At 36.9% G+C, this 27,873-nt stretch overlaps 1 protein-coding gene across 2 annotated transcripts in view; it reads right to left on the bottom strand.

The window, feature by feature from the left end:
* The window catches only part of TM2D1 (TM2 domain containing 1), a 41,671-nt gene extending 15,680 nt beyond the window's left edge, over positions 1–25,991 (bottom strand). The window contains exons 1-5 of one of the 2 annotated variants that reach the window (XR_011995975.1): positions 25,756–25,968; positions 23,194–23,267; positions 14,844–14,952; positions 9,154–9,245; positions 61–134 (exon numbers count right to left, since the gene is read on the bottom strand). Coding sequence is in view for 1 of the 2 variants with exons in the window: in XM_026006971.2 (XP_025862756.1) it covers positions 61–134; positions 9,154–9,245; positions 14,844–14,952; positions 23,194–23,267; positions 25,756–25,922 (516 nt within the window). In the remaining variant the exon portion in view is untranslated. Of the gene's footprint in view, positions 1–60; positions 135–9,153; positions 9,246–14,843; positions 14,953–23,193; positions 23,268–25,755 lie in introns of both variants that reach the window. The other variant, XM_026006971.2, reaches the window with a different exon arrangement.
* Positions 25,992–27,873: the final 1,882 nt, after the last annotated feature.

Raw genomic sequence — 27,873 nt, 5'->3', positions numbered from 1 at the left:
ATCACAGAACTCAAGTTTGAATGTAAAAGTAGTTCATCTTTTAGACTGAAACTAACTTACCTGCATTGAAATAAGAATGAAATCAATTAAGCTCCCAATTCCACAAAAACCTACAGTGCAAAACTTTAACAAACCTAGAAAAGAAGATAAAGTCACTTAAAACTTGGAAAGTCTTACAAATATTAATTTTTCTATTTCCGAATAACCATTAGGTATACTGTACTGCAAACTCTTTTATATCAAGAATATAAAATTAACATTTTAAAAACTCAAATCTTTACCTGAAAATATGAGAAAAGTTTAAATGACCCTCTATATAGAAAAGTCACAAAAATTATAATTCACTTAAATATAATGAACTGAAATGAAAACTCAGTGTAGCCTCACAAAATTTCTTTAAAGTCCTAAAGAAATAGATCTTTAAATCTCAGTACAATAGAGCTACAGAACATCTTAGTCCTTATTTATTTAGACTTAATACATTATGTGATTGAAATTTTAATACATACCACAATAGAAAGTTTGAACAAATAAAAATTGTCAAAGGCACAGAAAAAATAACCAGGATAAAACTGACCTTACAGTTAAATTGCAAAATTTTATTAGCAACCCAATTATCTTTGTCCTATACTCAATTATCTTAAATTTATCCTATGCTTTTTTCCTAAGCATCTCAGGTTTATTAACTCTATAGTCAAAATCATCAATTCTATACAGTATATACATCTCGGCCTTCAGCCGCAACCTTGGAACTAAGGTATTTAAACAGATCATAATAGAGCATAGAAACTAGGACATACACAACGATATAACACAAAACCATGATGATGGAATAAAGAGGCAGGTTGGGGGTGGGGGTGGGATGAGTAATCTCTCTTCTATATTTAAACTTAAATTGCTTTCCAGACATCGGATTCCAGATATAAAAATGGTAGGAAACAAGACTCTTCGTGAAAGGGTAGTTCTAAGTATCAACTACAAATAGATGCCAGCTAAAATCACAAGAGTCGATGAGATCACCTTCTGCACATAATCTGGAAACACACAAATAAGACTGAAATATGTAGGTACATTAGATGATTATTTTTTCCCTTTTTAGTATTAGACACAGAGAAGAATAATGTTGTAAGTACTAAGATATCACATGCTAGAAATCACTTTAAAAGTACTAAAATAGAGAAATTATATAAAATTCTGCATTCAGTTTTCTTCAAAACACTTGTTATGTTACTAATATTGTATATTTATTCACTATCTGTCTCCCAGAAGTCCCATTAGGGGAGGGTCTTTTACCTGTTTTATTTACTCCTGTGCCCTTAGTACCTACATTACCTAACACATGATAGATGCTCAATGTTTGTAAAATGAATACATTGTCTTAGCCCTTCTATTTCTTAAAGTTCTCTATTTAGCCATTATCTTTTTTTTTTTTTTTAACATATTGTTTATTTTGGGGCAGCCCCGGTGGCTCAGCGGTTTAGCGCCACCTTCAGCCCAGGGCCTGATCCTGGAGACCTGGGATGGAATCCCACGTTGGGCTCCCTGCATGGAGCCTGCTTCTCCCTCTGCCTGTGTCTCTGCCTCTCTGTCTCTCTCTGTCTCTCATGAATAAATAAATAAAATCTTAAAAAAAAAGTTTTATTGTTTTGAAAGGGAGAGAGAGAGAGCACAAGAGGAGGCAGGGTCAGAGGGAGAAGCAGACTCCCTGCCAGCAGGGAGCCCGACTAGGGGCTCTTCCTGGGACTCCAGGAGCCACTTAACTGGCTGAGTCACCCAGGCACCCCTAGCCATTATCCTATATAACAATTCCTTTAATTATTTTTTTCATTAGCCACATTTTATTATAGGTACTCTGGGAACTTGATCCACTCAACTTGGTATATTCTATCCATTCACTCATTGTATTTCTGAAAAATATCCCTCTCCACATAGCTTTTTAGTGTAAATTTGGAAATATACAGAAGCTCCCTTTTTTCAATTTTCTTATAAAGATTAATATTGGGGGCAGTGTGTGTGTGTGTGTGTGTGTGTGTGTGTGTGTCTCATTAATAAATAAATAAAATCTTAAAAAAAAAAAAGGATTAATATTGGGCCGCCTGGGTGACTCAGCAGTTTGGCACCTGCCTTCTGCCCAGGGTGTGATCCTGGAGACCCAGGATCGAATCCCACATCAGGCTCCCTGCATGGAGCCTGCTTTTCTCTCTGCCTGTGTCTCTGCCTCTCTCTGTGTGTGTCTCTCATGAATAAATAAATAAAATCTTCAAAGAAAAAAAGATTAAGAATGGTTTTGGGGACCTGGGTGGCTCAGTTGCTTAAGCCTCTGCCTCTTGATTTCATCTCAGGTCATCTCAGGATCCTGAGATCAAGCCCCACATCTGGCTCCACATTAGGGACTGAGCCCAATTAAGATTCTCTCTCCCTCTGCTCTTTCCCCAATGCCCCTCTTCTCCAAAAAAAGAAGAATGTTTCAAAAAAAAGTTTGTCTTTAATTGCTACTCTGCTAAGAAAACATAACCATGTCAGAGCCTTTGTTCTTGTCATGACCCCTTCCAACATTATTCCCCAGATTTTCTCGTTTCTCAGGCTACTTCTTCAGAGAAGTCTCTAACCTGCCTATCTAAAGCTGCACACCACTTATCCCGAAGCCCCTTACCTTATCACTTCTTCCCTATTTATTGCCTTCTTGGTGCTGATTAAAAACCTGTAACAGGGATGCCTGGGTGGCTCAGCTGTTGAGCGTCTGTCTTCAGCTCAGGTGTGATCCCGGGGTCCTTGACTGAGTCACACATTGGGCCCCCTGCAAGGAGCCCACTTCTCTCTCTATGTCTCTGCCTCTCTTTGTGTGTCTCTCATGAATAAATAAATAAAATCTTTTAAAAATAAAAAATAAAAAATGTGCATTTTAATGTATGTCATTTGTACCTCAATTTAAAGCTGCTTAAGAAATTAAGGGACTAAGTTGACTATTATAAAAAAAAAAACTTTGAAAGTTTAAAGTCATTACAGTGATTTACATCCTGTTTCACTCCGAACCTGTAATATTAACTATGGTCCATCTATTTCTGCACATGTAACACAAAGGATGAGTTTATTAATGGAAGTTGCTAATACTGCTATCTTAAACTTGTTTTAGCTTTCTAAATATAAAAATATTTTATGAAAATAAGATAACTCCTAAGGTTTGTTTAAAACTTCTAAAGAGTCTTCTCTAATGTCCTCAAGATGAATTTAATAATATTCCTAGATGCTCCCCAGCCCTGCCCTTAACTTTCAGCATCACACACACCCCATGGTATGACTTATTACATACTTTTATTGATCTGTCTTCCCTTCTTTTTTTTTTTTTTTTTACAGATTTTATTTATTTATTCATGAGAGACAGAGAGAGACAGAGTGAGAGGTAGAGACACAGGCAGAGGGAGAAGCAGGTTCCATGCAGGGACCCCGACGCGGGTCTCGATCCCAGGAACCCAGGACCATGCTCTGGGCCAAGGCAAGCGCTAAACCGCTGAGCCACCCAGGCATCCCTCCCTCTTCCTTTCTATAAGCAACTGGAAGTCAATGCTGTGTCATTCCCATGTCTAGTCAATATGACTACTAAAGTAGCAAACTATATCAATAGTAAATTATCTTATTTGCAAATGAACAATGATCAACTTGAACACAAAGCAGCATACATTCTAAACAGCACTTATTAAAACCAATACAAATCATTACCTGTTATAGATTTCATTATTTTGAACATAATACCAGTTTTTCAAAAAGTGAGGTTATTTGTGAGCTACCAAAAGTAGATTGACTTCCCCAACTTTCCAATTAAAAAGTGTCTCTTTGTACAGACACTATTTACTAACTTCTTATTGTGAAAAGGAGTATCAGTTTTAGATTTTAAAAACTGTTTAAAAAAAAAACTGTTTTAAAATGCCAAATAAAAGTGTTTCTAATCAAGAAGGATCCATTTTTATCCTGAACCATTACTATTATAGATACATTCTTTCAAAAAGATGCAGCCAGGTGACATTAATAAAGCTCATGTTTTTGAGGGTTCTTTATTTATTCTTTAGTAACCTAAACTTTACATTTTAAAAACATGAATTCAATCAAAGGATTTATTTGGGTATAAAATTAAAAGAACAGAGATTAATTTGAGGTATTTTTAAAAATTCTGTTATTTTCTTTTATTACAGGTTGAGTCTTGCAAATTCTGCTGTCTGCATAACTGTTGTAGAGAATGCAGATTATTTCATATTGAAGTTACTATTTGCCAGACCACAGGTGTTCTATAATGATTTGGTAATAAGCTATCACTATTCTTTTTGTGTCTGGAACTATAAAGGAGAGTTTTCAAATCTTAGAACAGCTAACCTATAAATCCCTTTATTTGTCCCACGATTTGTGGATATTATATACCAGTCCAAACTGGTAACTTCAAACTAAAAAAAAAAAAAAAGTAATAATATAACCAAAGATTTTTAAGATTTAGGCTTAAAAACACTTGTTATTCTCATAATAAAGTATTTACACTTTAAAAGAAATACCACTATGAAAAGAGTATCTCTCTCCTGTTAACTGCTCCAAAAGAGCTATTATCTTTGAGAATTCATAATCTTTTAATGCTACAGATGGGCAAAACAAAATACACTAGTTATTGCATTAAAAAAAAAAAAAAAACACAGGGATGCCTGAGTGGCTCAGCAGTTGAGCATCTGCCTTTGGCTCAGGATGTGATCCCAGAGTCCGGGATCGAGTTCCACATCCGGCTCCTGCATGGAGCCTGCTTCTCCTTCTGCCTATGTCTCTGCCTCCCTCTTTCTGTGAAAAATAAATAAAAATAAAAATAAAATATGAAAAAATAAAAATAAAATAAACCACAGAGGTTACAGTTAAGAATATAGAGAATATTGTTAGAAAAATAAGGTTTCATTGTAAAAAATAAAAAAAAAAGAAAGAAAGAAAGCTTCCAGTTAACATAGCACTTGTATACTGAGGAATCAATTAAAAGACATAAAGCTATATATAAAGTTACAGTTGGGCAGCCCTGGTGGCTCAGGGGTTTAGCACCACCTATAGCCCAGGGTGTGATCCTGGAGACCCGGGATCGAGTCCCACGTCAGGCTCCCTGCATGGAGCCTGCTTCTCCCTCTGCCTGTCTCTGCCTCTCTCTCTCTCTCTCTCTCTCTCTCTCCTCTCTGTGTATTCTCATGAATAAATAAATAAAATCTTTAAAAAAAAAATAAAGTTACAGTCACAAGCTATAAAAATTTGAAATTTTTTTTTAAAAGATTTTATTTATTTGTTCATGAGAGACACAGAGAGAGAGGCAGATACATAGGCAGAGGAAGAAGCAGGCCGGGACCCTGGGATCACGCCCTGAGCAAAGGCAGAGGCTCAACAGCTGAGCCATCCAGGTGTCCCGGAATCTGAAATTTTTGAAAAGAAAATTTTGGGGGCGCCTGAGTGGCTCAGTCGGTTAAGCACCCAACTCCCGATTTCAGCTCAGGTCTTGATCTCAGGATCATGAGTTCAAAATAAAATTAAATTAAAATTAAAAATAATTTTTAAATACTTTCGCAAAGGAATTTTTAGATCTTATCAAATTTTATTCAGTCTCACCCTCAACATATTTCCCTTATATAATCCTGAAATAAAATATATATATAATGAAATATCACATTAGTATTAAATTACTTAGAAAAACCAAGTTTCATATTGTATGATTTATATTATTTATTCTTTTCTAATAAAATTCCAACGATCATAAACAATTTTAAGGAAGTGCTTGAACAAACTACCACTGCTTTTCATAACCATTAAGATTAAATAAGATTTTTTTTTTTTTTTTTTTATTTATGATAGTCACAGAGAGAGAGAGAGGCAGAGACACAGGCAGAGGGAGAAGCAGGCTCCATGCACCGGGAGCCCGATGTGGGATTCGATCCCGGGCCTCCAGGATCGCGCCCTGGGCCAAAGGCAGGCGCCAAATCGCTGCGCCACCCTGGGATCCCAAGATTAAATAAGATTATAAGAAAAATAGAATGTTAATTTCCATCTTTAACTATTTTCATACCAGTCAACATTGTAGTAAGGGTGGTACTACAATGGTAGTAATCATTTTAATCAAAAATACCAAAATTTTTGAATTCTTAGTAAAAATTAAAATTTACTCTTAAAACATTTAATATTTTAAAATATAAAAACACTGTAACTTTACATGTTAGATTAGTTAATAAAACATATCAAAATCCTTAACGTTAATACAGTTTAAATGCAAGTAAGATACAATAAAAATATCTGAATGTTTACAAGAGATAAGATTTTCAGTTAAAGATCATGACTTTGACATGCCTACTTAGCTCCTCTCACTCTGAGACCCTACTAAAAGATGGTAAGGAATTTTCAAAGTCCACAAACCCAAGAGGATAAAGAGAATAAAAAAGAAGACAATCACAACAAAAACTCAGAAGCTGGAAGGCAGACAAATGACAGACTTCACAATCTCAAGAAAGTTATATCTTGGGCCGACAGTCAAAATATTTGAACTAAAAGAGAAGGGGCAACCCCCCCCCCAAAAAATCTGAAAAACTAATGAAAACAGAAAGGTTTTTTTTTTTCCCCTTAGGTTGTTGTGATAATACAGTAAACTGTTTAATGATTAACAATAACAACAAAAACCTTTACACTGCAGCATAACGTTGAATGTTAAAAATTACACTTGAAAGTTTATGGAATCTTAGCCACCAAGGGAAAAGTTCTCTCTGACTGAAGCTAAGAATAGATTGGAGTAGCAGGGGCCAGAGAGAGGCAGCTCTCAGCAGGAAACTAACATTCACTAACCAGAGCCACTAACAGAGCTTCATTACCTAGGGTTTTACTGTGCAAGTAAATAAATTCACAATATACATGCCAACATATTATTATGTGCTGCTGTAAGACAAAAATGTTAACTTACATGTTATGACGTGACAGCTCATCTGACACACATCACAAAGCCAAAAAGTCACTCATTAAGCCAATATATAAAATAGATTTATTATTCAAAATCATCATGGAATACTGTTCTAAAAAAATAGTGTTTCCTCTTCCGTCCTAACCTTTTAAAAACCTTCTACAAGTTAGAAATCTTTCCAAAATATATTAATTCTGTCTTAAAGAGAACACAGAATATAAGGATAAAGGCAGAAGGTTTCAGATATATTCTTACCATCACCATATCATTTTGCTTTCTCATTATGAATCTAGTTTCTCTAACCATCTACTCATCCATCCATCCATCCATCCATCCATCCATCCAACCCATCCATCCATCTATCCAACCCATCCATCTATCCATCCATCTAAAAAGAAAGCTAGACTAAAGGATCACTATTTTAGCAACTCCAAGGCCTTCTGTACAGACTAAATGGCTTTCTGATATTTGGAAAGGCATGACTGCTCTAACATATGGCAGGAAAGTGCCCTTGTGCCATCACTCAGGCCAAGACTATGGACGGCATCAATCTCCTTCCACCTTTCTCTGCCACCAGTCCTTCTTTCATCTAAGCCATTTCCCTTGATTCCTCCAGTAGCATCTTCCTGAAATAGGAGTCTCACCATGACTCTTCTCCACTTAAAAACTTTATGGCTTCTGATGTTTATAAAGGGTAAAGTCTAAATTCTATAACAAGACATTCAAAACCCTTTATAATCTGACCACAGACTGCCTCTGCAGTCACTTTTCATCTCCTACCATTATTCTTCCTACACCGAAAGGTAAACTATCCACCATTCGTGTGCACACACGCTGTGATACTCAGTGCCTTTGCACATGCTGTTCTCACATGCCCTCAATCTCTGTAATCAGTTCATTCTTCAAAATCTAGTTCAAACCTCATCTAAGAAGTGCTCCCCCCACACCCTAAGGCTGACAAAATCAGTCCCTCTTCAGTGTTCTCATAGCACTTTGTCATGGTTCTATAACTGTATCATAAATGGGCCCACAAACATATTTATTTCATATTTATTTCCTTTTTAATCATATGAACTGTGATCTTCATCATTACTTCCAGAACACTTACTTACTTACTTAACAGGTAGTAAATGTAGAATAAATGTCTGTTAACTGAACAAAATTGTGAGTTCCAGGTAAGGCTGTCAGAAATATACTTCCCACTAACACCACAGTAAAGATTCCTCTTTGATCTCTGGTGGGTAGCAACATGGAAAGAATAAGATTAGCCTTGCTCACTGGAAAGCAGAGCACTCAGAAACTTTAAATTTTGCTCAGTAAAGGGCTAATACAGAAGCAGAATACTACATACTATAGTAAATAAAGCATGATCTCTTGAACCAGAAAATTTGGGTTCAAATTCAGGTCACTAACTGAGTGTCCTTGGGTAAATCTCTTAATCTCATGACAATTTCCCTATCCATAAAATAAGGATGGTAACAACAAATATGTCACAGAATAAAGCAAGGCCTCTAGAGTGAGTAAATCCCTTAACCTCTCTGGTGACAATTTCCCTACCTGGTAAAGAAGATTTAAAGAGGATGATAAAGTCAGAGAGCTGTAAGGCTTAAATAACGGCAAGCACATACAAGTATTCTTTAAACAAAAGCAATCATCAAATGTAAATAGTTTTCACAAGCATTAGTAACTATGGTAAATGGAAGATTACAGCTAGAAGGAACATATGGGGGGATGCTAAGGTTCCTAAATGGCAGGCTCCACACCAGCTCATGCCAGTTGCCATAGTTCCAACCCAAACTTTTCCTGAAAGAAACAGTTTCTTCTCCCAAGGGAACACTGACAGAGATTTAGGTAAAGGCTAATACTTTAAGACGGATAGAAGAGATATCCATTTATTCATAAAATATTTATTAAATGTCTACCACATTGCCCAATACTAAATGACAGCTCAAGCCTACTGTCCTAAGCAAGTGCCTATACTATTTTGTATGTGTTTTCATAAAGATGAAAATACAGGAAAAGTCAATTATTTCTTACCCAAGCTGAACTGTAGAGCTAAAGCTAGCTCTATATTCACAGAGGAAAAGTATTCAACTCCAGTTATGTGGAACTTAAACTATTAATACCACGCAAAGATTCAATCTATAAGAATATGTACATTTATCTACAAGTTTCACAAGGATTTCTTCTTGGTGGAACATACTCACCCAAGGCAGGGTATCCAAGGTAAAATCGATCTGCTCCCAACCATCCAAGAAAAAGAGACAGTGCAACTGCCACTTTGTATGAATAGCCATTTCTGTACAAAATTAGAACCTGAGTGTTATATACATGTATTTCCAACATGTAAACATTTTAGGAAACAAAACTGTTAATTATCACTTGTTAATTTGTTCATTCATCTATTCATTCATTTAATTAATGCCTTTTGGGTAGCTACTGCACACCAGGCACGATTCTAGGCTATTGGGATATGTTAATGAGCAAAAGAAACAAAGATCCCTGCCCCTAAAGAGCTTTCAATCTATAGGCAAAAAGAAAAAAAAAATTTAAAAGCAAATCATTTATTATGTTAGAAAGTCATAAATGCTATGAAAAAAAGAAGTGGAGCAGGTCATTTAGGGAATTCAGAATGCCTGGGGTACAGACAAGGGTGATATATGATATAAATAGGAGAGTAAGAGTAGGCACCATTAAGAAGGTGATATATAAGCAAAGACCTGAGGGAAGTGAGTTAGTTAGCATGCCAACACCTCTCAGGCAAAAGTAATGGCTGTGGTGAGCACAGTATAACTGACATGTTTGATGTCTATAAAGGAGGCCATGAGAGCAGGAGTGGAATTAGAGATCAGAAGAAGAGTAGGAGCTGAGGTCAGAGAGATAACAAGGGGCAAAGAGGGCAAATCATGGATGGCCATGAACACCATTGTAAAGACTTTGGTTTTACTCTGAAGGACATGGAAATTACTGCAGGATTAAGTAGATGTGTGATATGATCTGATTTAGATTTGAAAATGGTAACTCCAGTTGCTGTGTTGAACAGACTGTAGGAGTACTTGTGAGCTATTGTCACAAGAACATTGTATAACAAACCACCCTAAACCTCAGTGGCTTATAACAATAAGCAATTACTCTCACATTTGCAGACTGCAATTGGCTGTGGTTCAGCTTATTTAGGGTGGGTTCAGCAGGAGATGCTGCTTCAGGCTAAAGATTGGTTCGGTTTGCATCCAGGTTAACTTATCTAATTCATATCAGTTCTTCTTAAGTTTTTCGAGGGCCCAAGCTGAAGGTATAGCATTTACCTGGGGCAAGTTCTTTTCAGAACCAAGATTCAAGAGGAAAGCTAAACCTCACGAGCATGTTTAAGCACCCTCTGCTTATTTCATATCTGCTAGCGTTACGTAGGCCAAATACAATCACATGGTCAAGCCCCAAATCAACAGAATGGAAAAAATACCTCACCCAGTTAACAGTGATTAGGAGGGATGAATCTGTTGAACAAATGCAAACTATCATAGGGACAAAGGAGTCTGAAGGATCTTATAGTAATCGAGAATGAAAATTAATAGTGGCTTGACTTGGAGTCAGAGAAAGTTCTTCTTTCAAAGGAAACACTGAAAAGTGATCAGATTCCAGATCTAGAAGTATAACTCACTGGATTTCCTGATGTATTCAATTTGGGGAATGAAAAAAGAAAAGACTAAAATTAAAGCTAAAGATTTTGTCCTATATAACTAGGGGGATGAAGCTAGCATTAACTGAGTTGGTGAAGGCTGAGGGTAGACAAGACCTTGGCAGGATGTTCAAGACTTCATTGTTGGACATGTGAGTTTTAGATGTTTATCGGATAGCTAAGTGGAGTTGTTCAAAAGACAACTGGATTTACAAATCTAGAGTCAGGGAGGAAAGTCTGGGCTAGAGATATAAATTAGAAAGTTACAAGGAACAAACAAACAAAAAAAAGAGATTCACAGACTGAGCCTTGAGATAATCCAATATTAAGAGATCAAGAAGAGGAAAATACTAGAAAGGAGACTGAGAAAGAGCTAACAGTGAAGAAGAAATAAAACTAGAAGTTAAATGGAAGTCAAGTGAAGACAGTACAGTGTATTAAGGAGAAGAGAGTCATCAATTGTGCCAAATGTGACTAATATCATATAAGTAATGGCTGAGAATTTACCACTAAATTTAATCAAGAGGAGTTGATTAGTGACCTCAGTTAGGGCAATTTTGGTGATGTGGTACGGGAAAAAGACCAAACAGAGAAGGCTTAAGAAAGCCTGTATTGAAAAAAAAAATTGAAGAACAGAAATATTAGACAACTCTTTGAAGGAGCTTTGCTGCAAAAGGGACGAAACAGGGAGGTAGCTAGAGCTATCACTTTAAAGTCAAATCTGATTATGTCAGCCTTGCAATCCTATGGTTTTTGCATTTCACTCACAATTAGGATATTTTGGCAGAGTTGGGGGGAGATGGTAGATGGCCCAGAGACTGTTGATGCATCTAATATTGCAAGGGTGTGGATTTTATGCTGAGGGCAGTGGTGTCCCATCTGCACTGGAATGAGGCTAGAAATAGAGAAATAAATTAGTAGGCTTTGTAGAAACTCAAATTATAACCTACTGGGCAGTAGCAGTAGGAGAGAAATGTAAACAAAATTGGGAAATGCTAAGGCAGAAGCAACCACACTAAATGTGGGGAATGAGGAAAAAGGAGAGGTCAAGAATGACTCCAAAGTGTTAGCTTATGAAACTGAGTAGAACAGGGGCCATTCACTAAAACAAAGAAGGAGACGATTTGAAGAAGAGGACAGATTCAGTTTGGGACCTTAATATACGTAAAAATGGTGAGAAAAGCCGAAGAGGTGAATGAATGAAAAAGGGAAGAGGACAAGTATATAATCTTGGGGATATCAAGATTTAAGGAAAAAACAAGAGGAGGAAAAAACAAGATTTAAGGAAAGATTTAAGATTTAAGGAAAAAACAAGAAGAGGAATCAAAGAAAATGAAAGAGTGTTTTATACTAGAAATCAAAGAAAGTATCTTAATGAGAAGGAAATGCTAAATGCTGCAGAAAGATTAAGATATGGACTATAAAGATCCATTTGATTTGGAACAAAGATTGCTGATGAATTTCAGCATTGCCAAAAGCTAGACTACATTAGGCAAAAAATTCATAAAAGGTAAGTATTGTGAAAACAAGCCTTTCAAAAAGCTTGGCTGAGAAGGGTAATGAAATTAGAAACACAATTATCTATATATTAGATCATCCTAAAGAATAACCTGAAAACAGGTGGCATAGCAGAGATTAATTTGTTCACTGAAGCACCACTCTTTTTCTCATGGACACACAGCTACATGTTTTAGCCCATCTTGCATTTAAGTGTAGCCATAACTGAGTTTTGCCCAATGTAATGAGGACAGAGTGATGTATGCCATTTCTAGATCTGGTCCATAAAACACTCCTACACAAGGTTCCTTTTCCTCTTTCCCATCTGCTGGCTGACTGGAAAGGATTCAGAACGAGAGGAAGCAAAGCTACAGATGAAAGGAGCAAGGCTCCTGCATGACTGCATGGAGCAACAATCACTCTCCTTACCTCATACAGGCCTCCAAGCCAACACCAACTGGATTATGATGTGAGTAGGAAATAACTTTTATTGTGTTAAGCCACTGAAATTCTAAAGACATCTGTTACAGCAGTTAGTCTGCTCCAACTAAAATAGTTGGCCAGTATAAGTAGGTGTGTGGCTTGGTGATGATCAATCAGACATGGTTACCAGACTTCTGTTGCTGGAGAATACATTATAGAATGACAGTAGCTATAATATTAAGATAGAAGTTTTAATCAAGTATCAATATTACATGCAATTTGAAAAAGAATATGCTAACAGAAGGAAAATATGTAAACTGGAAAAGAAACATTCAATGAATAAGAATTTGTCAGTGAATATTTAGTAGCTGACTAGCAGCTGGCTCTTTGGTAGGCTGAATATTCTGAATATATTCTGAATATTCTGATATAAGAAAATGATTTATGAGGTGATCTTAATTTTATGACTTATCATTAAAATTATCCATCAATTTAGCTCCCCTTGTCCTGATTCAGCGTTCATTAAGCAAATTCTATTTTGGAATTGTAGATTTTACTATAGGAAGGGAATAAGTTGGCCAATATGCTTGTGATTATCTGGTTTCCCTGATAATTACATTTCTTCTCATAACTGACATCAGTGTCTTGTTAGCATGACTGGCACTGAGCCTAATCTACCCAGAAACACTGAAAGAAAAATCAGAATTAAAAAAAGAAAGAAAGAAAGAAAGAAAGAAAGAAAGAAAGATCAGAATTAACTTGGAAATTGAGTAACAGACCATTGCAGTGTTACCATCACAGGTAATATAAACCTGTAAGTCCAAACTAAGTGGTTAGCTGTTCTCAATAGATGATTTCTAAGTTGTTGTATTATAACCTATATCTTACATCAGCATTTAATAAATTGTCATTTGGAATTTTTATGGTAGAAATATCAATCCATAAATTCAAAAGTTGGCTAAACCATACAGAAGTACTTGGGAAATAATTCCTTTTAGCAATTTTTACTTTACCAGTGAGAAATCTTGGAACCCAAAAAGCTTAAGTGATTGGCTTAGGATTACACAGCAAGATGGAACCTAAAGCCTTTCATTAACTCTGTGAAGTAGGGTTAAAAGAAAAATAAGAGTCCCCTAGTAATTTCTAGGAATTGTAATAGAACTGGTAGCAACAGCCAAACAGAAACAAAGAAAAGACAAGAGACGAGAAGAGAAGAGAGAGAAGAGAGAAGGAAAGAGCCAAATAGTGGTTATTTCTTGATACAACTGCAAATAGGTGCCATCAAATAAAATGTAACAATGTACAGTTAAGAGATAAAAATATAGTGCCACCAATTAATAAAAATGGTAAAACTAAACCATGCTTTTAGTACAAGGCAAAATATAAGAATAAGAGGTTAGTTTTACTACAGCAAAAATAAAAAGCAAACTTAAAAGTCCTTTAAACAAAGAACACTCCTAACAAAATAAGGCTACTTGTCTCGATGTTCCAAATTTTTGAATTGTTTAACCATTCATCATCCATACCTATTACAGAGAATGAAACCAAATTTCAAAATGCCCTTAATATGCAAACGATTAAAAATTAGCATTCTTTTATTTTTTAATTTTTAAAAAAGATTTTATTTATTCATTCATGAGAGACATAGGAGACAGAGAGAGAGGCAGAGACATAGGCAGAGGGAGAAGCAGGCTCCATGTAGGGAGCCTGACATGGGACCCGATTCCGCATCCCGGGATCACAACCTGAGCCAAAGAGAGACGCTCAACCACTGAGCCACCCAGGCATCCCAATTTTATTTTTTTAAAGATTTATTTATTTGAGAGGCAGAGAGGGGAATCTCAAACAGACTCTTTGCTAAGCCCAGTGCAGGGCTTGATCTTCACCACCCTGAGATCATGACCTGAGCTGAAACCAAGAGTCAGACACTTAACCAAATGAGCCTCTCCGGCACCCCAATAAAAATACATGATCCCTTATTTGCACTCTAGAAATTCCCCAGATTTTAAAAACAGAATTTTTCACAACTCATTTAGTGGCATAAACTGAGTTAACATGGCACGAGGTTTTCAGTCTTTATTTATCCCACATAGTGAACTACTGGGCTTTACCTGGTAGTAAACTACATTTATATTAACAATATGCACACTTAAAATAGAGGTTTTCTGAGATAGGCAAAAAGGATGAATTATATTAGTGTAGGATTTTCTCCATAAATTAACTTTTTATCTCTTTACTCCATGCAGTCAAGATACAACAGAGGCAAGTAACCTGAAAATTTAGCTTAGGTAATGGACTTACACATTTCGGCAAGATATAGGCTTCAGAAAACCAACTTCATTTCCAGTAAAATGTGTTTCATTGCCACTGAAATCCTTACAAGTTACGTTGGGTGCTGGAAAACAAGGAACTAAAGGCAGAAAAAAAAAAAAAAAGCAAGAAACCACTGTAGTTTTTTCTGCAGGAAATCATGTTTAAGACTAGCAAAAAGCACAAGAAAATATAAAATTATAACACATGACCTCCCAATAGAATATCTGACATGAGACTTTAGATAGGAATATCTAAATATGTATATATATATATATATATATATACACACACACACACAAGATAAAGGATAATATAATGGTCTCAACACAAAAATATAAGAACTGTCACATGGGGTTCAATGCATGACCCATTCAGTTCAATCTTCAGCCTCTGACAAAGGTGACAAGGGAAGAATTGCACAATATTACTGCCCTCTACTTCATCTCTAGGGTAAATACTTCTCAAATTTTTGTTAGTAACTCATTGGGTAATTCATTAAATTTAACATGATCTGATTGTGTATTTTCAGTTTGCATCAACTCTTGCAGAAGACAATTACTATAAACTAAGATTCTTTTTACCTACTACTCTAAATAGATTATTCTATTTTTTAAAATTATTTGTTCATTTTATTTATTAATAATCTCTATGCCTGATGTGGGGCTTAAACTCACTACCCCAAGATCAAGAGTTACATGCCTCTACTGACTGAGCCAACTAGGTGCCCCCCCCACTAGATTACTTATTCTAAATGTATTTGTTGCTCTAGTCCTTCTAGGGATTGCTTTAGTATACCATTTTAGCATTTAGAATTTTTGATATTGGGATGCCTGGGTGGCTCAGCGGTTTAGTGCCTGCCTTTGGCCCAGGACATGATCCCAGAGTCCCGGAATCGGGTCCCACTCGGGCTCCCTGCATGGAGCCTGCTTCTCTCTTTGCCTATGTCTCTGCCTCTCTGTCTCTCATGAATAAATAAATAAAATCTTAAAAAAAAATGTTAACGACTTTTCCTTCTTCACTATTTCTGATTAAAAGCTAATAATGGCAGGCAGCCCGGGTGGCTCAGTGGTTTAGCGCCACCTTCCACCCAGGGCCTCATCCTGGAGACCCAGGATCGAGTCCCACATCGGGCTCCCTTCATAGAGCCTGCTTCTCCCTCTGCCTGTGTCTCTGCCTCTCTCTCTCTGTCTCTCATGAGTGAATAAATAAAATCTTAAAATATAAATAAATAAATAAATACTACTAATGCTTTTAGGCTAGTTTCAGACTGCTTATCTCTATGATCAGGATCAATAATTACAGGGTTGTGTTTGGTTTTAGTGAAAATAGAATCCTGTATAGCAGTCTAAAAAACCCATAGGAGCCCTAGAGTTTTATCATAAGAGGAAAATGGTATTCATTTTCTGTCTACCTTACAATTATGATTTTCAACAAATCATTGTCCTTTTTTAGGCCAGAGTAGTACAATGAGAAAATGATGTTGGAAAAAAACATAAAATAACTTTACATACTTTTTTGTTGGGTTATTTAAAGTTCAAACTATGTCACCTATAAACTTTATTTATTTATATTTCTAAAACAAGGGGCTTACACTAAAAGATGCAGTGTAACTGAGAACCATTTCAACAAGGAAAAAAATTCAGCCAATTCATGAAAGCCTGTTTGTTTGTTTCTCCCCCCCCCCCCAAAAAAAAACAAATAAACAAGGAAAAAAGTAATAAAATGAAGGGAAGAGGAAGAGTGAGGAAATAATATACAGTTGACTCTTGATTACACTGGTTTGAATTGCATATGCCTATTTATTTATATGTGTATTTTTCTCAATGAATACAACACTGAACTGAAATCATGGGATGATCTTGATCTTGGGATCTATTTTCCTTATAATTTTCTTAACAACATTCTTCTAGCTTACTTTATATAAGGACAAAGTATATAATATGTATAACATACAAAATGTGTGTCAATCACTGCCATTGAAAGTTTCTGGTCAACAGTAGGCTATCAGTAGTTAAGTTTTGGGGGAATCAAAAGTTATACACAGATTTTCTAATGTACAGGGGTCAATGCTGATAACTCTTGGATTATTCAAGTGTCAACCATACCATACTAGGAAACAAGTAAGAGAAGACATTGTAATTGAGCCACAAATTTAGGTCAGAGTTTCCTGACAGTTAAGACAAAAAGCTTTATAGAGCTTTCATGATATAATTGAAAGAAAGCATTCTAATTCACCTCTGAGCAGCTGTGGGAACTTGGTTTGTTTGGTTCATAACCCAGTGGAAACACAGAGAAAGCCCTCAAATAAGAATGTTTACAAAACATAGAGGTTTTCCACACAGCCATTTCTTGATTCCAGATATAAGCAAGGATTTATGATCTACGGAGATAGGGCGAAAGTTAACAATTTATGTAGCTGTTTGGATACCTGCCTTGATCCTGGGATAAAATGTATTGACTTGTGTGAATAAATTATTATCATGACCCTTAGGTGATATCTCTTAGAAAATCTGCCATCTTAGGTCATGTCTAGAGCTATATAGTAGATAACTCAAAATTGTGATTAGCAAATGTCTGAAATGCTTATGTTCTATATTACTGACTGAAAGAAAATCAATAGGCTCTATGTCAATGACCAAGGGCAATTTTGCTCCCCAGGGAACACTGGGCAATTATCTGGAGACATTTTTTATTGTTACCTCTAGGCTACTGGCACCTAAAGGGTAAAGGCCAGGGATGCTCCTAAACATTCCACAAGGCATAAAACACCCTCTAGGGCAGCCCCGGTGGCGCAGCGGTTTGACGCTGCCTGCAGCCTGAGGTGTGATCCTGGAGACCCGGGATCGAGTCCCACATCGGGCTCCCTGCATGGAGCATGCTTCTCCCTCTGTCTGTGTCTCTGCCTCTCTCTCTCTCTCTCTCTCTCTCTCTCTCTGTGTGTGTCTATGAATAAATAAATAAAAATCTTAAAAAAAAAAAAACACCCTCTACACAACAAAGAATCACCTAATCTAAAACATCAATAGTCCCAAGGTTGAGAAACTCTGCTCTAAATCAGTGGTTTTCAAAAAATTTACCCTAAAGTTAACTTTTTTACAACTCTGTATTCCCTTACATATTTTTAAGTTAATATCTAAAGTTTTTCATCATGGACTTAAATGGTTGGAGAAAATATAATTCCCAGCATATTATAAATATTGTCATTAAAATTTAAGTGTTATAGCACTCTTTACAATGTAATCTAAACACCACAGCAATTAAATAGCCATCATCATCCAACCGAGAATAGATATGAAAGAGCTCCTCTTGAAAATTTAGAAATTTGGGGGCACCTGGTTGGCTCAGTCAGTTAAGACTCTTGATTTCAGCTCAGGTCATGATCTCAGGATCTTGAGATCAAAGCCCTGCATTGGGCTCCCTGCTCAGCAGGAATCCAGCTCACTCCTCCTCCCTCTACCCCCCATCCTCACTGTACAGGAAGGCTCTAATAAATAAATAATCTTAAAAAAATAAAAATCATAAAATTTACATCAATTTCAAGAAAAGTAAATACCTGAGGATCTGGAAATCAATTCCTTTAAAGACACCAGTCAGTTATTGGCTGAATTATGCCCCCACCCACCCACCCGAAAGATATGTGTAGGAACTAACCCTCAGTACCTCTGAGTGTGACAGTATTTGGAAATAAGTTCTTTGCAGATTTAGCCAAGTTAAAATGAGGTTATTAGGGTGGGCTCTAATCCAGTAAGACTGTTGTTCTTATAAATAGGGGAAATTACAAGCATACATGCACACGGAGAAGATGACTTAAAGACACAGGGAAAACTCTCTGTGAAGACAGGCAGAGACCAAATTGATGCAGTTTATAAGCCAGGGAATGCCCAGGATTGTTCGCCACCAGCAGCAGGTCAGAAAAGGGGAGGAAATACTCATACAGAGCTTGAGAGAGATCATGGCCCTACCAATACCTTGATTTTCAGATTTCTACCCTCCAGAACCAACACCGTAAATGACTGTTGTTTTAGGCCATCCAGCTTGTAACACTCTTATAACAACCCTAGGAGGCTAATTCAACAGTAATACCTGTTTACCTCTTGGAAAGCTCTATCTACCTCCAGGGGTATATGTACAAGAGTTTAGGCATCAGGCATATAAATCAAAGAGATGTCTGGTTTAAAAAGTTAGTTTTTTGCCTTGATGAGGACCATTCCACCTCTACAAAGAAATGACCTGCAAAAAGTCTATAAACACAAGTTTTTCCTCAAAACGGATCTTTAAATTTTTTTAAATCCTCAAAGTAGTTTAAGTTCTGGATTGGCAAACTGTGTCATAAAACAGAATTCTATTGCTAATTTTTGGATAATCTTCCTCTAAAGGTATTACCTGGCACTTACTTGCTCAATTTGAAGCTGTCACTTTCTTGTCTTCCTGCAGACTATCTAAAACCAGATCTTAAGAGATAGTTGCAATGCAAAATGCTATAATTATGAATCCAGTTGGGGTTATTGTCCAATACAGCTTGCCTAATAAAAGTGCAGTTTGTTGAGATGACAGTTTCCTGTACTTTTAAAAAAAATCAAACATTTATAGGTGAGTTGTAAAAATGTCTTATACAAATATTAAATACTAAGAAATCATACCTTTCTATTTTCAATTAGATACTATTAATGGGTTAGATTAGATACTACAATTAGATACTATTAACCACTATTAATGGTTCAAACAATGTATTTTTACAATTTTAGTTTTCAATGATATTTTATCATTTCTATTATAGGAAATGATTTATAATTGACATAAGACATATGAGAGAAAAATGAGACATGAGAGGGCAAAACCGTGACTGGGAGAGAATGAGGGGGCTTTCGGTATGTTAATCATGCTGTTTCTTGATTTGGAAGCATTCACAAATGTGTTCAGTTTGAGAAAAATCATTTGGGTTACACTTTATGTGTACTTTCCTATAAATATATTTCAATAAAAACTTAAAACAAATAAAAAAGACCCACCAAAGGACCAGAGCAAAATTTCCTAGAGATGGGAGTCTAAATACTTGTGCATTTCACTGATTGGAAAATTGAAAACACTCGCCTATGTATGTCTGTATAATCTAGACAGAACACTCTTTGAGGGCAGAGACTGTGTCTTCTTTCATATATCAACTATACCGCCTAGCAGAAGCCTGTCACGTTATTTCTCAATAAATGCAATAAATAAATAATTTCTCAATAAATAATAAATACCCTATATAAATTTTCGTTAAGGTAATTGATCCATTTATTTTAATCAATTTAATTATCAAATTATTTATTACAAATCATCTCCCAATAAATTAATATGCTTGTTAGCTGGCATTGGGCTAAATGAGAACCTTTTTTTTTTAATTCTAAGAGTTTATTTGAGCAAAAATCTATTTGAATTGGGCAGTGCCAAACTGAAAGTGATTAGAGTGCTCTGTCCCCCTTGCAGGAGCTAGGAAAAAGACTTTATATTTTTTTATTCATGAGAGAGACAGAGAGAGGCAGAGACACAGGCAGAGGGAGAAGCAGGCTCCTCACAGGGAACCCAACACAGGACTCGATCCCTGGATTGGGATCACACCCTGAGCCAAAGGCAGATGCTCAACTGCTAAGCCACCCAGGAATCCCAGAAAAAGACTTCTATAGAGAAGAAGTGGAAGCAAAGCAAGGAAGTTATTTGATTGGCTATACCTTAAGGATTTGCCTTATTTGGAAAGGTCTCACTTTTTGTGATTGGTTGTCCATAAGTTTTGTTTTTTTTTTTTTTAATTGAAGTATAGAGTTGAGACACAATGTAGTTTAAGGTATAAAACATAGTGACTGGACAAGTCTATACATTATGCTGTGCTCACAAGTGTAGCTACCATCTATTCCAATGCTGTTTCAATACCAGTGACTTCCCTATGTTGTATCTGACATCCCTGTGACTTAATTCATTCCATACCTGGAAGCCTGTATCTCTAATTGGGAACCACTTTAAGATAACATTAATTTGTTGTTACAATTGAATTACTTTGCCTTTGGTTCCAATTCTTCTATCTTAAACCTCCCCTCTTTGTAACACATTGTTCTTATTCATCCCTACCCAAAAAGTACTGAAGAAAATTAAACTTAGTTTGAGGATTCTGTAACAGTCCTTTGTATATACAGTGAAAAAAACAGAATAACAATCTTGGCTGGAGGCTGAGAAACATCATTTAACTCACACTTCTCACAACTCTAACATTTTCTCCTGTTAAGATTTTATTTATTTGGGGATCCCTGGGTGGCTCAGTGGTTGAGCATCTGCCTTTGGCCCAGGGCATGATCCTGGAGACCCAGGATCAAGTCCCACATCAGGCTCCCTGCATGGAGCCTGCTTCTCTCTCTCTCTCATGAATAAATAAAATCTTAAAAAAAAAAAAAAAAGAAAGAAAGAAAGAAAAAGGAAAAAAAGAAAGCCTTCCTTTTATTTTCCTGTAGCTCTTCACTTACATCAACTATGAGTACCTACCTGATAGGCCATAATAGTACCACAATGCTTCCAAGTCTGTTTACTTTCTACTAGTCTGATCATTTCATTTTGTATGCTTATAAACTTATTTGCCAATAATTGGACAGTGGATTAAAACTTATTTTATATAAGAGACTCCTAAATGAAGGGCAAAGCTCTTTTGGGCAGAAACTATTCTTTTTAGTTATAATACTTCCTTCAAAATCCTCACACCTGGAAAGAACCCTACATGCTAGAAAATGCTTTTTTGAGATAGGTGGCTGCCTGCTTCCTAATTTAGATACCTGAGTCACAACAGTATTCACACATTTCTAGTATCTTTCATGGGAATGACTGAGTATCTGAAAGCTGAGTCTTCATTATATATGTTAACTCTATTCTGTGTTCCAAAAGCACAATATAAACAACTAGACTGTAAAACAGGCAAACCAGAGTATACTTATAAATTAACTAAAAAAAACTTCCTTTAACACATCTAAACTAAATAAATGTATACATATTAAGCAATATCTGCTATACAAATCATATATATATACATATATATATATATATGAAACATATTACCAGTTTGTTTTTTTAAGAATTTATTTATTCATGAGAGACACAGAGAGAGTGGCAGAGAGACACAGGCAGAAGGAGAAGCAGGCTCCCTGCAGGGAGCTGATGCAGGACTTGATCCCGGGACTCCAGGACTCTTGCCCTGAGCCCAAGGCAGGCGCTAAACCACTGAGCCACCCAGGGATTCCCTCTATACTGTTTCTGTGGTAAAATTTTACTACTTCAGAATAGTAGCTAAATGGCAATTATAAGTTTAACACAGTCTATTTTCAAATATCTTTGTTGACCATAATTGGGCTAGTAGTGTACCAAAATGTAATGATATTACAAGATTAAAGAAGATCTGCTCTTTAAAATATATACAAATTCATAGTCAAGAGGTCAATTATTTGAATATGTTGAAAAACATGAAGTTAAAAAAAAAAGAAAAACATGAAAGTTTTTTGCTGTAAGAAAAATAATTCCTTTAACCTCATTTACATAATGAATCTATTTAGGATATTTTACTTATAAGGAAAACATCAATTACTGTCCTATTCCCTGCCTAACACATAAAACAATCAGTATATATTCAATAGGTGCTCTTTTCTCAAAATAATACCATGTAACTGCCATCATTATGTACCATGCCAAACAAGAAGACTAGTTTCAATATACATCTGTCGTCCTCCTTTCTGACACATACCCCTTTAGAAGAAAGGACCAATCAGAACAACTCATTAGTTTTTATCTGGCATGCTACATATTTTAGAATAACAGAAGCTCCCCCAAATCATTAGGCTGAGGGTGGTATCTATTATCCAAACATCTCTATAATACTGAGAAGAGAAGAAAAAGAAAACACTGATGCACATATAAAATCTTAACTGTACTGTTTTCATACTTAGGATGTACCCGAGTAATTTTATAACTGTATAATATGGGTGATATAACTTCTCATTGGGGCTTATTCAATCTCATTTCAAGCTCTTTTCAAGTAATTAAAAATCTAACTTAAGAAGCATCTTTGCATAAGCTACATAAACCAATTTCAAAAGTCTAAAAAAAGAATGAAAATATAAAACTCTCCGGTTCATATAACCAACATTTTTCTTAAATTAAATATTAACAACCCTTAGCCAGTTCTCCAATTTTAAGTTGTTCTGGAAACTGAATAATATTATAACTCAAGAAAAAGCACACCTTTATTACTTTTAGTGATCATACACTGATTTATAAAATAATGTTTCAAAAATTATTTTTAAAAACATGCTTATGGAAGCCTTACCATGAGCTGTGTAGTTTGTACAGTTAACTGGTTCTTGTGTAGCATCATTTATTTTTGGATCTTTACAAATATATGTGAGAAAAGTTAAGGAAATATGAATGGCATTCCAACACAAAACATCATCTTGTCTTTAATATCTTGTATTATATACTCATGGTTACATCACATGTAAAGAAAAGCTGTTAGTTGGTCCAGAGCAACAAACCCAACCACAAATACACTTTTAGCATTGTTCATAATACTGGGACATTAAGTATATTAACCTAATACATACTGAAAGTACTAGTAAAGGATGCCCTCCCTAAAGATCATCAGTCAGGGATTAAGCAGAAAGGAAAAATGGAAATTAAAATCTTTACCAAAGTATTATAAAAAAGCTTCAGGTTAAAAATAATCAGTTTTCGGAGATTTGACTGAACTAATTTATGGGCCCCCACAGGATGGTAACATACATACTTCATGGAGCACAAATAACCCTGTAAGGTAAATACTATTATTCTCATATTACAGAAGCACAAATTGAGGCTCAAAGTTTGAGAGACCTATTCAAAGTCATGTAACAAGTGATACAGAGTAAAATTAGGTTTCCAGATTCCAAGTCTAGAGCACTTTCCATTAGACTCCAGGGAAGATAGTTTTTAGGGGTGTCTACATGGTCTCCCCAACAGGATTTTAAGCTTTTGAAAACAGGTCTAAAAACTGCCTCTATTAGATGTTCAAAACACTTGTGGGTGGCTTTTGTTTCCTAAATATTTTATTGACACTAAAATGGGATAAATAAGGTATTCACAAGATGTCTCTGGAAACAGAACATGACATCTGTTTAAGGTTTGTTAAGCACTACTGGAAACCTCATCTTCAGGACAGATGTAACAGACATTTTCCAGTTACCATCACCAAATGCAGCCACATCTCTCTAGGGTTCAAATCGTACAACTCTTCACACCATCCAATTATTTCTTAGCATCACTCTGACGTTTTTGCCAAAAAAAAAAAAGACTCAACTTATAGGTCAGTGATTCTCAAACTCCAAATATAATGGAATTCAGCAAATCAGAGCTATTGTGTAAGCATCTAATAATGGCCGCCTCTCCCCCAACTCACATGAAAATACTATAGCATTGAATTTAAAAATTTTGTTTCCAGGCAGCCTGGATGGCTCAGCGGTTTAGCGCTGCCTTCAGCCCAGAGCCTGACCCTGGAGACCGGGGATCGAGTCCCACGTCGGGCTCCCCAAGTGGAGCCTGCTTCTCCCTCTGCCTGTGTCTCTGCCTCTCTCTCTCTCTCTCTCTCTCTCTCTCTCTCTCTGTGTGTGTGTGTGTGTGTGTCTCATGGGTAAATAAAATCTTAAAAATAAAATAAATAAAAATAAAAATTTTGTCTCCTAGAATCTTTCTATCTCCGGCTTCCCTTAATTTTTCTGCTCTATAATTTGTATGAAACGATCTACTTTTGTACAAAAGTAGCCATCTGAATTGGACTGTAATTCCCATGTCATATTGTTCCTCCCTTCATCGGAGCTATTACAATGCACAGATAACGCTCAACTCCTTCAGCTTCAGTTTTCTCATCTGTAAATAAAGAACACAACTAGTCCCTATTATGTGCCAGCTGCATTTCCCTATATGATTCACCCGCACTCATTCCTTTCTCTCTCTCTCTTTTTTTTTAACCTGCACTCATTTCTCACAACAAACCTTTAAGTTGGTATTACTGCTACCTACATCTTTACCCAAGAGAAAATAAGAGTTCAGATAACTGGCCCACGGTTGCAACGCGGGGCGATAATCTGCCCCCTTGACAGTCAGGCATCTCACGGAGTTTGAGAATGTTATCAGGTAACTCGCAGTTAGTAATACCTTGGGCCATACACCTGGCTGTACGGTTAACAACGTATTTGTCTCCGCCCCCAAGTGGGCAAAGTTCTGGCGTAGAGCATATCGATCTTTTGATTACTAATGCCTAGAACAGGGCCTGGCATACTTCAGGATCTAGGTGTTTGTTAAACAAATAAGCCCACCGGAAATGAATGAATGAATGAATGAATAAATAAATAAATAAATAAAGTTGGGTCGTCATACTTCAGGACCTAGGCGTTTGTTAAACAAATAAGCCCACTGGAAATGAATGAATGAATGAATGAATGAATGAATGAATGAATAAAGTTGGATCGTCATACTTCAGGACCTAGGCGTTTGTTAAACAAATAAGCCCACTGGAAATAAGGAAGGAAGGAAGGAAGGAAGGAAGGAAGGAAGGAAGGAAGGAAGGAAAAGAAAGAGAAAGAAAGAAAGAAAGTTGGATCGTAAATAAATAAATAGGTGGATCAAAAGAGGAAGCGCCAAGGACCAGTAATACCCCCAGGAAATCACACCGGGTGGTCTCTGTCCTTCCCACCCCCACATCCCTTTTCCCCTCCCGGGGTCCGCCCGTCACTAGAAGGTACAAGTCACCCGTCCCCTAAGCACACCCCTGGCCCGTGTTGAGGGCCGCGTTCCACGCGTGGCCCCTAAGCTACCTCGCCTCCACGGCGGGGGGGGGGGGGTTCCTCACAGAGGATATTGTCCCAATTTGAGGTCCTCGCACTTAAGCGTCTCCTCGCCACCGGCTGCGGCGATGGCAGCCGCTCCCCAAGGTCCCGTGGTGACTGACACGAACCACAGTACACCCAGGAGCTGGGCGGCCACGGCCTCCGGAGCAGCCGGCCCCGAGGGCCAGGCGGCCGCCATGCTGGGGACCGGCGCGTCCCCCGCTACTTCCGGTTCCGCCTTTGCCTAGACGGAGGCGGGGAAAAGGGCGGAGCGAGCGAAGCTCTTACTCTTAAAGGGACCGTGCCCCGGCTGCAGACGGGTTCTTTTCCCTTCAGGGCGGGGGATTTACCTGGGAGAGCTGCGGAACCCCAGGAAGGCTCGCTTTGAGAATCCGCAGCCCTGCATCCACTGCTGAGCTAATCTTGCTGTGACTTTTCCACTTATAAAAGTGCCAGCGGCCCCCGGCGATTTGTTAAGCGCTTTACAAACATTATCTCCGCTAGTCCTGCTAGGATTTGGGTTTACAGATAATGAGCCAGGCTCAAAAAAAAAAGAGCCAGGCTCAAAGACGCTGCAAAGCATGTCGACGCTAGTTACTGAATTGGAATCAAATTGATGTGTGCCCGATTTCAGAAACTGTGCTCTAACTATTAGGATGTAATGACCTGTCTGTTGGCTTAGAGAAGAATTTGTGGAAGGCTCGGATTTAAGGAGCCCATCACAAAAATAGGCATTACACTTTTATTTTTAATAGTGGGCATTTATGCGAACGAAAGGGCCTGTAAGAAAAGGAGATTCAAGAATTTACCACTACACTAAGTGGAAAGTTGAAGGTTTTTTTGCTCCTTCTTTCCTAATTTTTGTATATTCTGAAAGTTCAGTAATGGGGATATTTTTTTCTACTGGGCAACAGGTTTATTTTCTTTAGTGAGAGTAAGACATTTTCTCTAACGTAAAAATATTTGAATTTGGTCCTCTTCATTCACAGTAGCACTAATTTTGAAGAATTGCATTATGCAGTGGTTCTCAAATTTTAGGGAGCATCAGAGTTCTCTGGTAGGTTTGGTAAAACCCCAAGAATGTGGGGGGGAGGGGCCCTGGGTGGCTTAGCCGGTTAAGCAGCTGCCTTCAGCTCTGGTTCTGATCTCAGGTCCTGGGATCAAGCCCCATATCAGGGATCTTGGCTCATCCAGTAGTGTGCTTCTCCCCTTCCCTCTCCCTCTGCCCCCACTTGTGCTTGCTCTCTCTCACTCGCTCATTCTTTATCCCCAATACATAAATAAAATTTTGTTTTTTAAAAAAAAACACCCAACAATGGGATCCATCTTGTTTCTGGTTATGAAAATTTAAGGTGGGGCAGGATCATTTGCATGTCTCAAGAGTTTCCTAGTGATGCTGAGATTGCTAATCCAGAGACCACACTTTGAGGTAAATGAGATAATGTACTATGAGAAGTATCATTTTGGGATAGGAGGAGAGGAGATTATTAGCAGTAATATTTTAGTACTGTAACTACATTTAAAATTTTTCTTAAGCCAATTTTTTGGCATTACTATGCTATTTTTAATTTTTTAAAGTATTTCTACACCCCAGATGGGGCTTGAACCTACAACTGGAAGATCAAGAGTCACATTTCTACTATGGTATTTTCAAATTAAAATACTTATGCTTACTTGAAGATTTAAGTGATAGGAAATTTAGAATTTCTGCGCTCAGTTTTTTTTTTTAAAGATTTTATTTATTTCTTCATGAGACACACAGAATGAGAGAGAGAGAGGCAGAGACATAGGCAGAGGGAGAAGCAGGTTCCATGCAGGGAGCCTGATGAGGGACTCTGCTGGGATCGACTGCTGAGTCACCCAGGCATCCCAGAATTTTTAACTCTTGAACTGATGGTACACTTGAAAATTCACATTCTCAGGTCACTGCCCACATTCTCCACCAAAAAAATACAAGTAAATAAACAAACAAAAAAATCACTTCCTCTTCTTACCTACCGCCCCTTAATCTATTTTATTATGGCTCAGTAAAATACATGCCTTTATTTATTTGTGCACATAGTCTCTGATCACATGATTATAACATCTCATTTTAATAAATTCTTAAATTTCTATTCTTGGTATGTCTTCAATGTCAAATTTCTTTGTCA

Source organism: Vulpes vulpes, chromosome 12 (assembly GCF_048418805.1).
Source record: "Vulpes vulpes isolate BD-2025 chromosome 12, VulVul3, whole genome shotgun sequence".
Lineage (NCBI taxonomy): Eukaryota > Metazoa > Chordata > Mammalia > Carnivora > Canidae > Vulpes > Vulpes vulpes.
Note: the sequence above shows the minus strand (reverse complement) of the source record. Positions and strands in the feature narration are given on the sequence as shown.